This window comes from Thermobia domestica, chromosome 15 (genome assembly GCF_964235325.1).
Source record: "Thermobia domestica chromosome 15, izTheDome1.hap1.1, whole genome shotgun sequence".
NCBI lineage: Eukaryota > Metazoa > Arthropoda > Insecta > Zygentoma > Lepismatidae > Thermobia > Thermobia domestica.
The window spans coordinates 6,303,221-6,316,761 of NC_137468.1; the positions used below are offsets into that span (position 1 = coordinate 6,303,221).

At 36.4% G+C, this 13,541-nt stretch overlaps 1 protein-coding gene across 4 annotated transcripts in view; it reads left to right on the forward strand.

Annotated features, from left to right (window-relative positions):
- LOC145672053 (rho guanine nucleotide exchange factor 10) overlaps positions 1–13,541 on the forward strand; it is a 423,449-nt gene that overhangs the window by 380,557 nt on the left and 29,351 nt on the right. For all 4 annotated transcript variants that reach the window (XM_081741266.1, XM_081741268.1, XM_081741267.1 and 1 more), the window contains 3 exons: positions 4,015–4,390; positions 7,824–8,120; positions 12,493–12,585. In XM_081741266.1, the coding sequence (XP_081597392.1) occupies positions 4,015–4,390; positions 7,824–8,120; positions 12,493–12,585 (766 nt within the window). The remainder of the gene's footprint in view (positions 1–4,014; positions 4,391–7,823; positions 8,121–12,492; positions 12,586–13,541) is intronic.

Here is a 13,541-nt window from a genome sequence, read left to right on the forward strand (position 1 = left end):
TCTCAGCTGCGGCAAGTGACCTGCCAGTAAGGGCAGAATACCTATGATGATGATTTAAAACAAGGCCCGTAACCATATTTAATTTCAGTATTAGTGTTATTTGTGTAACCGTAAGTTAGTTGATGGCCAAACGTTAAAAAAAAAAAGTACAATGTAAACAATAAGTACCTTTAATTAAGGATTACTCTAATTTACAATTATAATAATGCCTAAATGAATGGAAAGTGTGGTGTTGGCCCCTTGGATTGGGACTGCAATCTCCACTTTGAGAAGCACTGAAATAATGTACTTTCTTCAGTTCACCTATTTGCTTAGATTTTATAGACATCCTATCAGTGAGCTTCCTGTAACAAAAGGGCTTTGAATTTAACCTTCAAGTTGTGGCCATGATTCATAGAAGGCGTTAGGATATAACAGTATGCAAGTGTTTCCACGTATTATGCGGTGATGTAACTCTTTATATATTTGCATTAGGTGCATGGACTTGAAACACAATTGGTTACTATTTCTATAGCCATTATGTAATAAGATAACTTCTAATAGATTTCGCGTTCTTCGTTACGAAACACATTACTTCGGAATCTTTGGACATTCCTGGAGGTTTTATTGTCTGTGGGTGGAGAACATTAGGAGCTCTCATCGTAAGTTTTATTTTCTATTATTGGATACAGTGGTAGATACCTGCACGGGCCGAATTTTTCGGCCCGAACCAATCCAAGCATGAATGTACCTAGGCCCGACCCAGCCCGGGCCCAAAAAGTTTTGGAGATTTTGGGCCCGAGCCCAGCCCGGGCCCGATAAATTTTAAAAATTTCATTTTGTAACATTTTTTATAGGCACACTTCTTCAACGTTTGCCTTTATTCTAATTGTCGTTTAACGAAAGTCAATAATTATTAAAGAATTGCAATTAATCGGCCCAAGCCCGGCCCGACCTGAAGAGAAATCAGTGTCGGCCCGCCCAAGCCCGGCCCGGCCTAAAGAAATAACAGAGTCGGCCCGCCCAAGCCTAGCCCGCGGGCTGGGCCGGCCTCGGGCCGACAATGGCTCAGTCGTAGAGCGCTTACGTCTGGTACGTGGGGTCCCTAGTTCGCTCCCCGTCCAAATAAGGTGTGTGTCCTTCTCATGTGTTTTTCTCGGGATACTCCCGTTTCCTCCAATTTCTCATTCCGCCAATTCTTCCATTATCATTCATTTGCTTTAATCATCCGTCTCCCTTAGCCTAAAGGACATAATTGTGGGACAGGAAACTGAAGATTTATTTTCTTTCCTTTTTTTCTCACGAGTGCTTATAACTCAATACACTTAAAGATAGAATGAACTGTAACAAAGGAATACAACTAGAAGAGATTACATGTAGATAATGTATGTTGACGTATCCACTTAAAAGTGTCAAGTAGATGTGTGCATTCCTCTTCAGCCATCTTTACGTTCAACAAGCTGCCAGTGAGAGAGGATTATCTCACTAGAGTGCACAGCTGCAACTCGTTTCATCGTAGGACATAATTTCAAAATGTCAGTGTGTCAAAAAGTCATACTGATTTGAAAAAAAAAAAGTTATATAATAGATAAGTTATAGAATAGATAGATTCTATTCTCAACTATGTTTAATTTATTTTTCTGTATATTTAGATTACATAACAATGGCATTTTAAAACAAATAGCAAATGTACTAGAAGATACTGGTTGATTTATTTTCTATCATGACAGAATTGTAAAACATTGAAATGGGGAAATTATTTATTTACTTTGTTTCCAGTACAATGTGTATTACAGTGATCTATGGGTGAACTTTAAAGTTTGACTATAGAAAAGTATTTTAAATTAAGTTATTAACAAAATATTAATAATATATCAGATTTTACGGTAGAACATTTAATTTATTTGAGCATCCATTGAAAATGGTAGTTCAAAGGACTGTGCAGTCTTTTATACTTGTGTATCAGGGGGAAAAAATATTAGTCTATAAAATAATGTAATTTTAATATATTGTTTCACTTTAGTTTAGTCTAAATAGCTCTGAAATACTAATTTAAATTCTTGATTTTTAAAATCTTCGAGAGAGGTCGCCCACTTTTGACTGAGGAGAGTATACCCCCTCCCCCTCCCCAGTATGAAGGACACCTTCATTCAATCTTGCACACACACATCATTTGGCTTTTAGACCGGCGCCCAAAAGATAAACTTGTGTTCTCCGTGTAGTAAGAGTAATTCTAGTACGAGGGGTGATCAAAAAAAAAAAAAAAAGATTACAAAACCTATTATGGCTTATGTGTGAGACAGTTGGAAGAACAACACACCTGATGACATTCAATAATAGTACTAGATATAACCCCAGTTTTTGTTCAACCGGTTATCACAACAAAAGATAAAGTTTTCTATACAATTTACATAGGAATCCGGCCAAATTCTAAACCCTGTTCGGCTTTAGCACTAAACTGCGATAAACTGTAGTAAGCTCTAAACTGCGATAAACAAGCCACATGAAACTAAATTTCGCTGATTTTCTGTTGGCCTATCGACGCTAGTACTCCTCTGCAAAGTAGTTCATATGATTTGATTATTACTTTTACTATGAAGCTCCATATAAAACTGCTACATTATTATAAATGACAAAAATATAATACGGATTATCTAATGATACTGCAATCAAGTGTGGTTAATGAAACACTAGAAATAAACACTAAGTATGCTCAGTAATTATGGCGCCAATTCAACTGTGAAGGCGTGTTCTGCTTTTAAAGTCTGAAAGATGTCTCACATGTTGTGGTGAAACATCAAGAGCGTGTTGTGGTGAAACATCAACAAGGTAAACCTTTACTCACTAAGCAACAATTATTTACCAGCGAAATTCAAATATATATATATATATTTTTAATCTTCCGACTTTTTTCTTTCTTTTCTGCTGCTGCTGTCTAAGTATCTGGACAACACGAGACAGTATTGTCAAAATACACTGTATAATTTGCTCCTCCCCGTGGGGAGTGGGAATGATACATCATTAGCCAATCGTATTTGTGACAAGCGGAAGGATACAAATATTTTGTTTATCGGAGTTTAGAGCTTACGCTGAACAGGGAATAGTAGCCACTATGAGGCAGCGGTTTTGACAAGTCACTGGGGGTAAGTCAGGGCTATAGAAGGGGTGCTCTTCTACTCTAGTCGTTCCAAGCGTAACGTCAGTGGTTGAAGCACTGGGTCTACCGCTGTGTCCAGGGTTGTTATTAACAATAGTGGTCCATCTTTCTTTAAAAGAACGACACCATTTCCCTACATGTTGATTTGAAATTTAACCCTCCCCATACAATCTCTCTATGAATGTCAGCTGGTATAGTGTTTTTGGCTCATAGGAACTGCACTACTGACCCCACTTTTACCTTTGACCAATTTTCCAGACAAGTCATCATTTTTTAAATCTCCGCTTCTTGGTATTGGGTATACATAATCAGAATCCTAAGTTTTCAAACCTGCACCAAGACAATTATGTTATTAATCTACAGATAAGTTATCTTTACGAGGCCTCATCCCGGCGAAATTAAAATACCGCTAATTTTACAGTAATTATGTGATATCTTCAAATAGATAAAAGGTAATTTTAATGTGCAACAAGAGCACACTAGACAATATTGTTTTGCGTGAAGTGCCGTTATCACAAGTCACCTAGTGGCTTTCTGTTTTCAGCCGTTTAGAAACGCGAAAATAAATGCCGATTTTCAAAATAGCTCGAAATCGAAAGCAGATAAGTGAGTCGTGATAACGGTATCTCATGTAAAATGATATCGTCTAGGGCGCTCTTGTTCCACATTTCGATTATCTTTTACAGGAATCACATAATTACTATAAAATTAGCGGTATTTTAATTTCGCCGGGATGAGACCTCTTAAGTTACAGTCAATAACATAAAAGAGTTTTATGTTTTGTAAGCCTTTTTTCAGTTATCTGTCGTATTTATTTAATATGTTGTTGAGTTATGGGTAGAATACTAATGCGTAGTTTTTATCTGTTATTGTTTCAGGAGTAATGGCAACTTAAAATCAACGTTCAACAAGGCGAGAACCTTGTGCGACAAGTGGCGAGAGTCACGAGGGAAGTCCAAAGACGCTAAAGATGTGAATGAAAACGGCGAAGGCCGCCTGTCCAGATGGTTCTCCATCCGCCGCAACCAGTACGATGTGGACCGCTTGTCCGATAGACCAAAGAACAAAATGCCCCAACTGCCCGAAGAGGAAGAGACTTTTGTTAATTATACATTCCATCGTCGCCAGCAACCCCCAACCCTCCCTCCACCCCCTGCGGGACTCTCCGCCGAGCAAATCAAACGGCGACATATTGTTGCAGCTATAGTGCATAGTGAAAACTCGTACGTGGCAACGTTGCAAAGACTTGTAAATGTGAGTTTTTATCATTGATAGTACTCATTGTAGTGTATAAGTGAAAGTGATAATCAAATGTGTGTTAGCAAGTTCTTGGGGGCCTAAGCCAGAAGTTTTTCATTTCTTTGAGTGTAGATAGTGAACAGGAAGGTATGGTATGTTATTGTTGGGTGTGCGTGCAAAGTTCCCAATATATCGCAAGCGCGCACCGAGAATATTTTATTGGAGGGGGTCCAAAGTAGGAGAAAGCCCAATACTACAAGATGCTACGGCTTTGTAGTATTGAATTGGGGTTATTGTAAACCCGAGGAAACGACAAGTAATTTTCAAGAACTTGTCATCACGTCAGTCATTTCCTGTTAAAGGAAATAACAGTTTTATTAAGGGTCTCCGTTAATTCCAACCCAACTTTGTTTGTTAGTTTTAGTGATTAACTGAAGACCGTGAGGAATAAGAATATCAAATAAGTAGAAAGTAAATAAAGCACCAACCAAACAAACAAACTTGAGAACCAGTAAATCACACACTAACTAAATAATAATTAAAAAGAACTGCTTGGTCCACACACACATATATTGTGGAGCAGGGAGATGCTTTTATTTGGAGTGTAAACATGTAGGGCAGTATGCAGAGTCGTTCTTAGCGTATTAGGGTACAGAGATTTCCAATCTATAGTGACGATTTCAAACTGCACTTATCTTAGGAGAAACCCATGTCGATACCATCAAGAGTGCTTTATTTGGTGGCCCTACATCTGGGCAGTTCCCCGACATCGAAGTTTCCACTATAGGAGACTGGCACGCTGTGTAGTAATGTCAAGCCGCAACCACTCCTCCTGTCAGACAGGCATTCCATATCCCTTCAACGGTGCGATGTCTCTTGTGAGACAAAACTCGTTTTAGGAGGCCGAAGGCGCTAAAGTCCATCGGTGACACATCAGGGGACGTCACTGGAATGTCTGTGAATGGAATGGCACGAATTCCAGTTTGTGCTGCCATTTTGTTAGAGGAAAAGGCGGGTTGAGCAAGATGTGTGACTTGACGCCTTGTCTTGATGCACCCACACACGATTCATGTCCCTCCCGTAAAGATGGGGAGTGTCATGGCGATAAACGGGTGTCTAAGCCTGATAATATTCCGAATTCACCTTCGTACTTTTGGCTATCCGGTGTATGGCCAGCTTGCCCTGATACTAGTATCCAGCAATGATAATGAAACCAGTGCCAAAACTTTCCTTGCATTCAGTGAACCATCTTTGAAAGTTCCTCGCACCTGCCGATCTATAAAAAGCTGCACGTGGCTTGTGACAGTCATCCAGATAAACAGCGCGTCCCATGTTAAAACAAACTTCCACTTTTCACCGACCAGGTACTGCTCATACAGCTTTCGATAGTTCGTGCGACGTTCCTGGATGTGTTTTGACAAGAGCTTATGAACACGCTCCTTCAGTCGCATTATCACCTCAAACCGCGGTGAATGATGGTGTGCACTGTCTTCAGTGATGTCTGTAGCCGGTTCGCGATACTCCTCTGTGTGGGTGGATTCTCTTTGATGACCAAAGTCCCGACTTCCGAATTTTAGCTCGTGTGGAGCAAGTGGCTGGCCGGGGATTGGCCTGTTTCTACCTCACAGGAATCATCCAACGCCTTGCCTTACCTGCCCCTGTCAACACTCGTGATATGTCATTTTTGGACACAGTGAATCTACGCTCCTTGTACAGTTTGAAAATGGCACTGTAACTGTAGTTCACGTCGGAAAGGGCAATTATGTAGCCCTCCCAGTAAGCACTTATTTTCGACGGCATTTGTATCGGTATGCACTTATCGCACCTGTCACGCACAGTCAAAGGTCTAAGGTGCTCACACGATTGGCAGCTTCCGTCTCATCCCGCTTGGTAGTGTTGCACAAGGAGTGTAAGTTTGGCACCATACATCGGAAACAACCTTTGTATTAAGAGTTGAGGATAGGACTCACTTAACTTGATTTTTCCTAAAGTGTTTGGACAACCCTGCTAAAAAGTCGAGGGTAGCCGTTTTGATATAACTTGTTGTTGACTTGACTTATGTGTTACTAAATACGGAAGTTAGCTTCACGTGTTAGTCAAGCTCTTAATACAACGTTAAAAATAACTCTGCATAAGGTCTGTAATGTCTATTCTCTCTATCCTTGTAAAAATACAATTCCTTACCTAAGTCGTGAAAATGCTGACAGTTGTCAACAAAAATTCGCCGTTGAATATCATTCTTTTGAATGATCCATAGAATTTGCAGGACCAAAAATGAGTTTAAGTTTATCGACCTGAGAATTGCTTTCACGTCTTTTGGCAGAGCCAGAAAGTTGGGTGTCTAATTTATAAACTAATAATTGTCAGGAACTTAACTTCCTCTACTGAATGAAATGACTGTAAAACAGTTATTCGTTCAAAATAACGTGTTGTCACACGTTAAACAGTTTTCGTGTTGCTAATGATTTGAATTACTTACAAAAATTAATAAATAAAATAAAGAAATAGGGAGCATAGAGAAAACATTTTACATACCGTTTCAGGACCGAGGCTGTATTAGGCGTTGACCTATAATTGAACGTGGAATAGAAACCACATGTACCAACACGGGGAATCGAACTCAGCTTTCGCATGAAACCCAAGAGCACTTAACATTTTTCCCAATGAGGAACGTCTTGTGGATTTAGTGGCTAAACTTCAAGTAAGTAGGAGGTCCAGATTGGAGAGAAAAGAAGAAAAATCGCTCACAGCACAAATTTCCGAAAATTATTTTTTAGTTCCATGTAGTGGTGTAGTCTTATCAATTAGCAGATATATTGTTAACGTGTTAAGCTATCCATTTCAGCGCACTAATTTGTATAAAAAATCAAAATTTGTTCTGTGTGTGGTACGTCATGGCGTTTGAAAACTGCGATATTTCGTTGGAGAGGTATCTGTCAACATTGATGAGCAGGTTATTTACTCTGGGATTATTTCTTGAACTGCTACTTTTCCATGTTTGTTTTTCTTCCTGTATATGGAAAAGAGATAGCTTCAGCACTTCAAGACAGGTAATAAATTCACTTTTAAAGCCTGTTTGCTTCTGAAATTGTATATCTGTACTATAGAACACTATACAATGATCACAAAGTCTTAGATAAACAAATATGACAGCCATCTTACAGTATTTTTATTGCGTCTTTTCCCAAACGCCACGAGGCACCATTCAAGTAACAAATTTTGATTTTTAATAGCAAATATTATATTATTTTGTATGTTTTCTGGTTTCTTCGTTTAAAATAGAATTTTATAAATATACCTTTGAAAATAGCTGCTTTGATACTTGTGTGACTGGTATTCTGTTGGTTGTTATTATTATTTTTTGATGGATCCACCAAATTTAATTGCTTTTAACAGTGAAAACATCTTTTTAGAATTGTGTTATTCATTATTATTTCTGAATTTCCAGGATTACAAGAAACCTTTAGAAGAAAGTAGTCCTCCAATCCTTAGTTCTTCGAAGATCAGCACGCTGTTCCATCGAGTGCCCGAGATCTTGCAGTGTCACACGCTGTTTCGCATTGCGTTAGCTGAGTGTGTGAGGAACTGGGATAAAGAAGAAAAGATAGGAGATGTGTTTGTGGCCTCGTTTTCGAAGGCAATAGTGCTAGAGATTTATAGTGACTTTATTAACAACTTTTCCATTGCTATGGACTTAGCAAAACAGGAATCAAAACGGAAGTCAGCGTTAGCGGATTTTCTGAAGGTATGGATCAACTGGAAACTGAAGCTGCTCTGGGGTTATGAAAGGAACTACTTAAGTCGATGTTATTTTACTCAAATGTTTTTTCTAGAAAGGATTATACTCGATTATTCTTTTAACGTATTTCCGATTCATTATTGTAAATTTAGCCGTAGTAATTACTAATTCATACATGAGACGTATTGTTATTATTTATTTATTAAACGAATTCCCAAATACAGCATAACTTTGCCATTTTACACACGGAAATGTTAACAAATACGAAAAAAAAAGCAAAAAAAAAAAAAAAAGTATTACCAAGGATGTAAACGTAATATTATTTCGTCAAAACTCGTTTAATTGCTCTTTCAAACACCGGGTAGCTCGAAAAAATGTCCACATCAGTTGTTAAATGATTATAATAGTTTGGTATTCTGTTAAAAAAAAATAAAAAAAACTGTATAATTTCCAACCTAGGGCAGGTAAGATGGAATAGGTGAATATTCTTGGTTATGCGGGGAGGGACACGTAAGGGTAGTTCCTGAAGTAGTGTTTCCTATCTGAAGTTTATTCCTTAACTATTAACTATTATTCCTTTATTAACTATCTTATGAAGAAACTCCAGATCAGAGTTATTTCTGCGTACTCCCGGCGTCTGAATATTAAGATACCGCAAAATTTCCTCCTTAGGTAATATTCGAAGTGCGGGAAAACAAAAATGTACTATTGCAATAAAGAAATTGAGAATAGACTCAAGTCTAGAGAGATGTGTAAGTGCTGCCATGGTCCATATGGGGGAGCAGTATTCGATCTTGGGTGCTATTAGGGTTTTATAAAAAGTTGCTAATCATGAAACATTGCGTAATTCAGTAAGTCGATAAAGAAGCCCCAACATACGCATTGGTGTCTTAACTATTGCGGAGATGTGGTCAGAGAACATGACTTTCAAAGATGACACCAAGATCATTATCATTACTAGCAATTAATACAAATTTTCACATCTTGAAACATCCAGAAGACGTAAGATGTGATACCGTTTGGAAGCACACCTCACATGTTCCTTGGAACATCTAAAGAAAAACTTGTTCCTACATAAAACACTTACGTATGAAATCCGCTGGTTGTCCATCTGGTAGAATAAATGTGACGTGATAAATTTGAAGTTTAATTGAAAGATTTCCTTCTATTCCTAATTTATGAGTAATGAAAACTCCTACAAAAAAAAAAAAAAAAAAAAAAATGTTTTTCTTTACATACACGTAGGAAGAGGTGAGTGACTCAAAAACCGTGCACGAAGACTTTGTCTTTGAAATGTTTTAAGGCATGAGAATTTATATTTATTCTTAGCCGTGTTTTGTTCGTTTCCTCTCACCTTTTTTGTTCTTTTTTTCTTTCTTCATTCGCCTTTCCATTAAAATATTTTCTGCTTATTAATGTTGGGTGTTTCCCCTCATATATTAATTAATCTTTTTCGTTCTCCAAACAAGAGTTAAAGTATGGGAAAGGGTATCAGATTTAATTAAATGAAAAAACAAGCAAATGAACCAATTATTTTCTTCGACATGATGAATATCTTCTTCTCTAAATTGCACGTGAACATTACACTAAAACGTCTGGCTATGGATGAAATAAAAACTTAGTAGGAAAAGTTTTAAAATATTTTGAAATAGTGAATTTGTACATTCCACAGTATAACTCGAATAATTGAAATCAATATATATAAGAATGAAAGTGGCTGTATTTGTGACACAGTAACTCTTGAACCACTAGACCGATCTCGATCAAAATTTTCAACATAAACGAGGTTTGGGTCTGGAATGGTTTCTATCATTTTACTTTGACCTTTGACGGTGCAACTTAGGGGAGCGGAGGGTGGGATATATATATATATATATCTTGGTATTAGTGTCCAATCCATAGTTTTCGGGACCGCTGAGACCAACAGTAACACTTGCGATGTCGTTCAAATCCAAATTCAGTCCCTGTTAGTACTTTATGTGCAAAATAAAACGCATTCTTCCTGTACGAAGGACGGGTATTCTGCCAGTAAATAAATAAAATCGAAAATTGTCCACACTGAGAATGGGTATTGATCAGGGTTGGCAAAAACCATGGTTTTTGTTGAAAAAAACAAAACAAAAAAAAAACATTTTTTTGGTTTAAACCAGATTTGTTTGTTTGTTTGTTTGTTTAAATAATTTACTCTATGTATTTATATCACATATGGACAGAAATAAGTTTGTTTCGCCTTGGTGTTATTATACAACAATCGGGTTACGCTGGAAGGGGTTACATAAGCTTAAAGCGAAATCCAAGCAACTTCTCGGCTTACAACCGAGAGAAATTGTTCTCTGTTTGAACTCGAAACTAGGATTAACTGGCGATACGTCTGCTGACTCACTCACGAAGGACTCCTGATAAAAACACATTGTACTGGTCTTTACATACTTGTTAATAATTGTCACGAGCCATTTCAGAAGGGGGAAAAATAATAAAAATAAACAGTTGCACAAGTGAAACCATTATACAAAATTACATATGGACAATTTCAAAATACTGCAGAGTACAGAACTAATTTAGTCCAAGTTAGTTTACTACGATTTTTATTAGTCCAAGTTAAAGAAAAACAATGAGTTAATTTGCATATGAGTAAGAAAAGTGAATAAAGATACGAATTATTTGAATCCACTTTGGTTCTGACCCATTTATACATAAATAGATGCCAAAGATACTTCTGATTTCAATAAATGGCTCTCGTGGGGTTTGTATGCTCCCCCCCCTCTCCAAAGTACGTCATTTCGATGTATTTTATCAATAGTAAACATTATTAAAACGAAACAATATTTAGAATTTTTCTTTGATTGCAGCTGCATAATAATAATAAACTACACGAAAATCACAAAAGAAACATTCATGAACTTATATATAAAAAGTTGCTTTTGCAGTATAATCTTTTTGAGTAATGAATGGGGAATTTAGGTCTCAATATAATACGAATAATATACGGGAGTGAAATGTGATAACCCACAAATGTAAATTTGTAGACAATATTATTTTACATGAGAAACCGTTATCACGATTCACTTATCTGCTTTCGATTTCGAGCCATTTTGAAAATCGACATTTATTTTCGCGTTTCTGAACAGCTGAAAACGGAAAGCCACTAGGAGACTTGTGATAACGGTACCTCACGCAAAATAATATTGTCTAGGGCGCTCTTGTTCCATATTTCAATTATCTTTTATCTATTTGAAGATATCACATAATTACTGTAAAATTAGCGGTATTTTATTTTCGCCGGGATGAAGACTCTTAAGGTTCTACAATGGTCCTAAGAAACAACAGGGGAATCGTGTCGAAGAGACCTGTATCTTTCGAAGCTGGTGATACACTGAATGTGTGTTGAAGGGTAAGGTGCATAGTAGTTAGTGATTGAGTGCTTAGTGACCAAGAAAAAGGTCTTCTTACTTTCTCTCATACTTTTGGGTCGCTAAAAGATGTAAGGCGTAAGAAGAGCGAATGACCTTGCTAAATCTTTAAACTGTAACAGGATATTCGTATTATGTTTTGAAGAAATCTACTTAAACAACTAAAACTAGTAATGATTATAAAGTGGATAAGGATGTAGTAGTAAATTTTTATTGTGTATCGTACGTTTGAATTTCGTAGTTTTTCTGAACGGTGTCAACGATGCCCGCTGCCATTAAAGGAAGCAGGGACATTCAGGAATTCTTTGATTAAAACTAAAATCTGACCAAAACAAATCACTGTTATTTATTAAAAGTGATTGCCGAAACTATAACGCTATTATTTATTAAAAGCGATTCCCGAAACTGTAACATTATCATCTATTAAAAGTGATTCCCAAAACTGTAACACTTATTTATTAAAAGTGATTGCCGAAACGGTAACACTATTATTTATTAGAAGTGATTACCGAAACTGTAACGCTATCATTTATTAAAAATGATTTCTGAAACTGTAACACTATTATTTATTAAAAGCGATTGCCGAAACTGTAACACTATTATTAATTAAAAGTCATTGCCGAAACTATAACACTATTATTTAAGTGATTACTGGAACTGTAACATTATTATTTATTAAGTGGTTACTGGAACTGTAACACTATTATTTTATTAAGTGATTGCCAGAACTGTAACTACTATTTATTAAAAGTGATTGCCGAAACTGTAACATTGTTATTTATTAGTAATTCGCTTTGGACAGATTTTAGTTTTAATTAAGGCAAAGGGGTTCCAGAGCTAGAATAAACGACATTCAGAAATTCTGTTCCATGTTCCAGAAATCGTGAAATTTAATTAGTATAAATTCCAGACACAATAATAACTATATTTATTTTTTTTTTTTTATTTTTTTATTTTATTTTTTGTAGGTGAAGCAAATTACAGCCCATGACAGGTTGTCTTTCTTTGGACTGATGGTAAAACCAGTGCAGAGGTTTCCGCAGTTCATACTTCTTCTTCAGGTAAAAGTTGCTTTCTTGTTTTGTTCATTTCATAGAAATATGCATAATAGGAGAAAACTACCTGTGTATAAACACTATCCGCCTTATGCAGAGTTGTTTTGACATATGGTTAGCGTCACACTAAATGCCTTACTACTGCAAGAAACATATGTTAGCCGAACTCTTTAGTATGGCACTAATCACGTGTCAGAACGACTTTGCATAAGGCCCTATATGTTTGCATATACAGCACTAGTTCGATACTAGGATATCTTGTTTCGAGAAATCGTTCATTTAATTGATGTTCAGCATCAAGTTATCTCGGATAATGGGTAGATTGTGCATCACAAAATATTTTTCTAGCTTTTTCTAGTATTGAATCCTCCACATATACTACATGTGATTCCTGTTTTATATAATGAGTGAGGGTACATATTTGTGGTATGCTGTTAAATTCAGTAAAAGAATGCTTATCTAAACCTACGTTGTTACTTATGGAGAGCCGAAACAGTTTCAGTGAATTCTGCCATTTTCCTCAGTTGGCGAATTTTTGTTCAAAATACTTCTTATGCCTCTGATACGTATGAATGAAATTATGTTAATTTCAGTCACGGTTTATGATCGTTAGTGAAAGAAAAAAAAAGAAAGAAAAAGAAAAAATGGTTGAGTATGATTTTTCCTTCTTTTCCGAAGCAATAATTTTAAATATCTCGGTTGAATTGTTGAGTGCATAATGATATGATAATCTTTAACCAACTATTTTGTTTAAAAAAAAAAAACTGCGAAAAAATATAAGAAAAGGAATGTAAAATATTAATACTGTTTACTACACAACAGATTCATGATAATGTGCATCGTGAGTCAGCGTTGCCAATTTCACGTTATTAATCCCAATCTTTTAGTTACTTTCTTAGTTGACCCTGGCAACGTTGATTCATGATGTGCATTAGTACGAGTCTATGGCTGTTCTATAAACT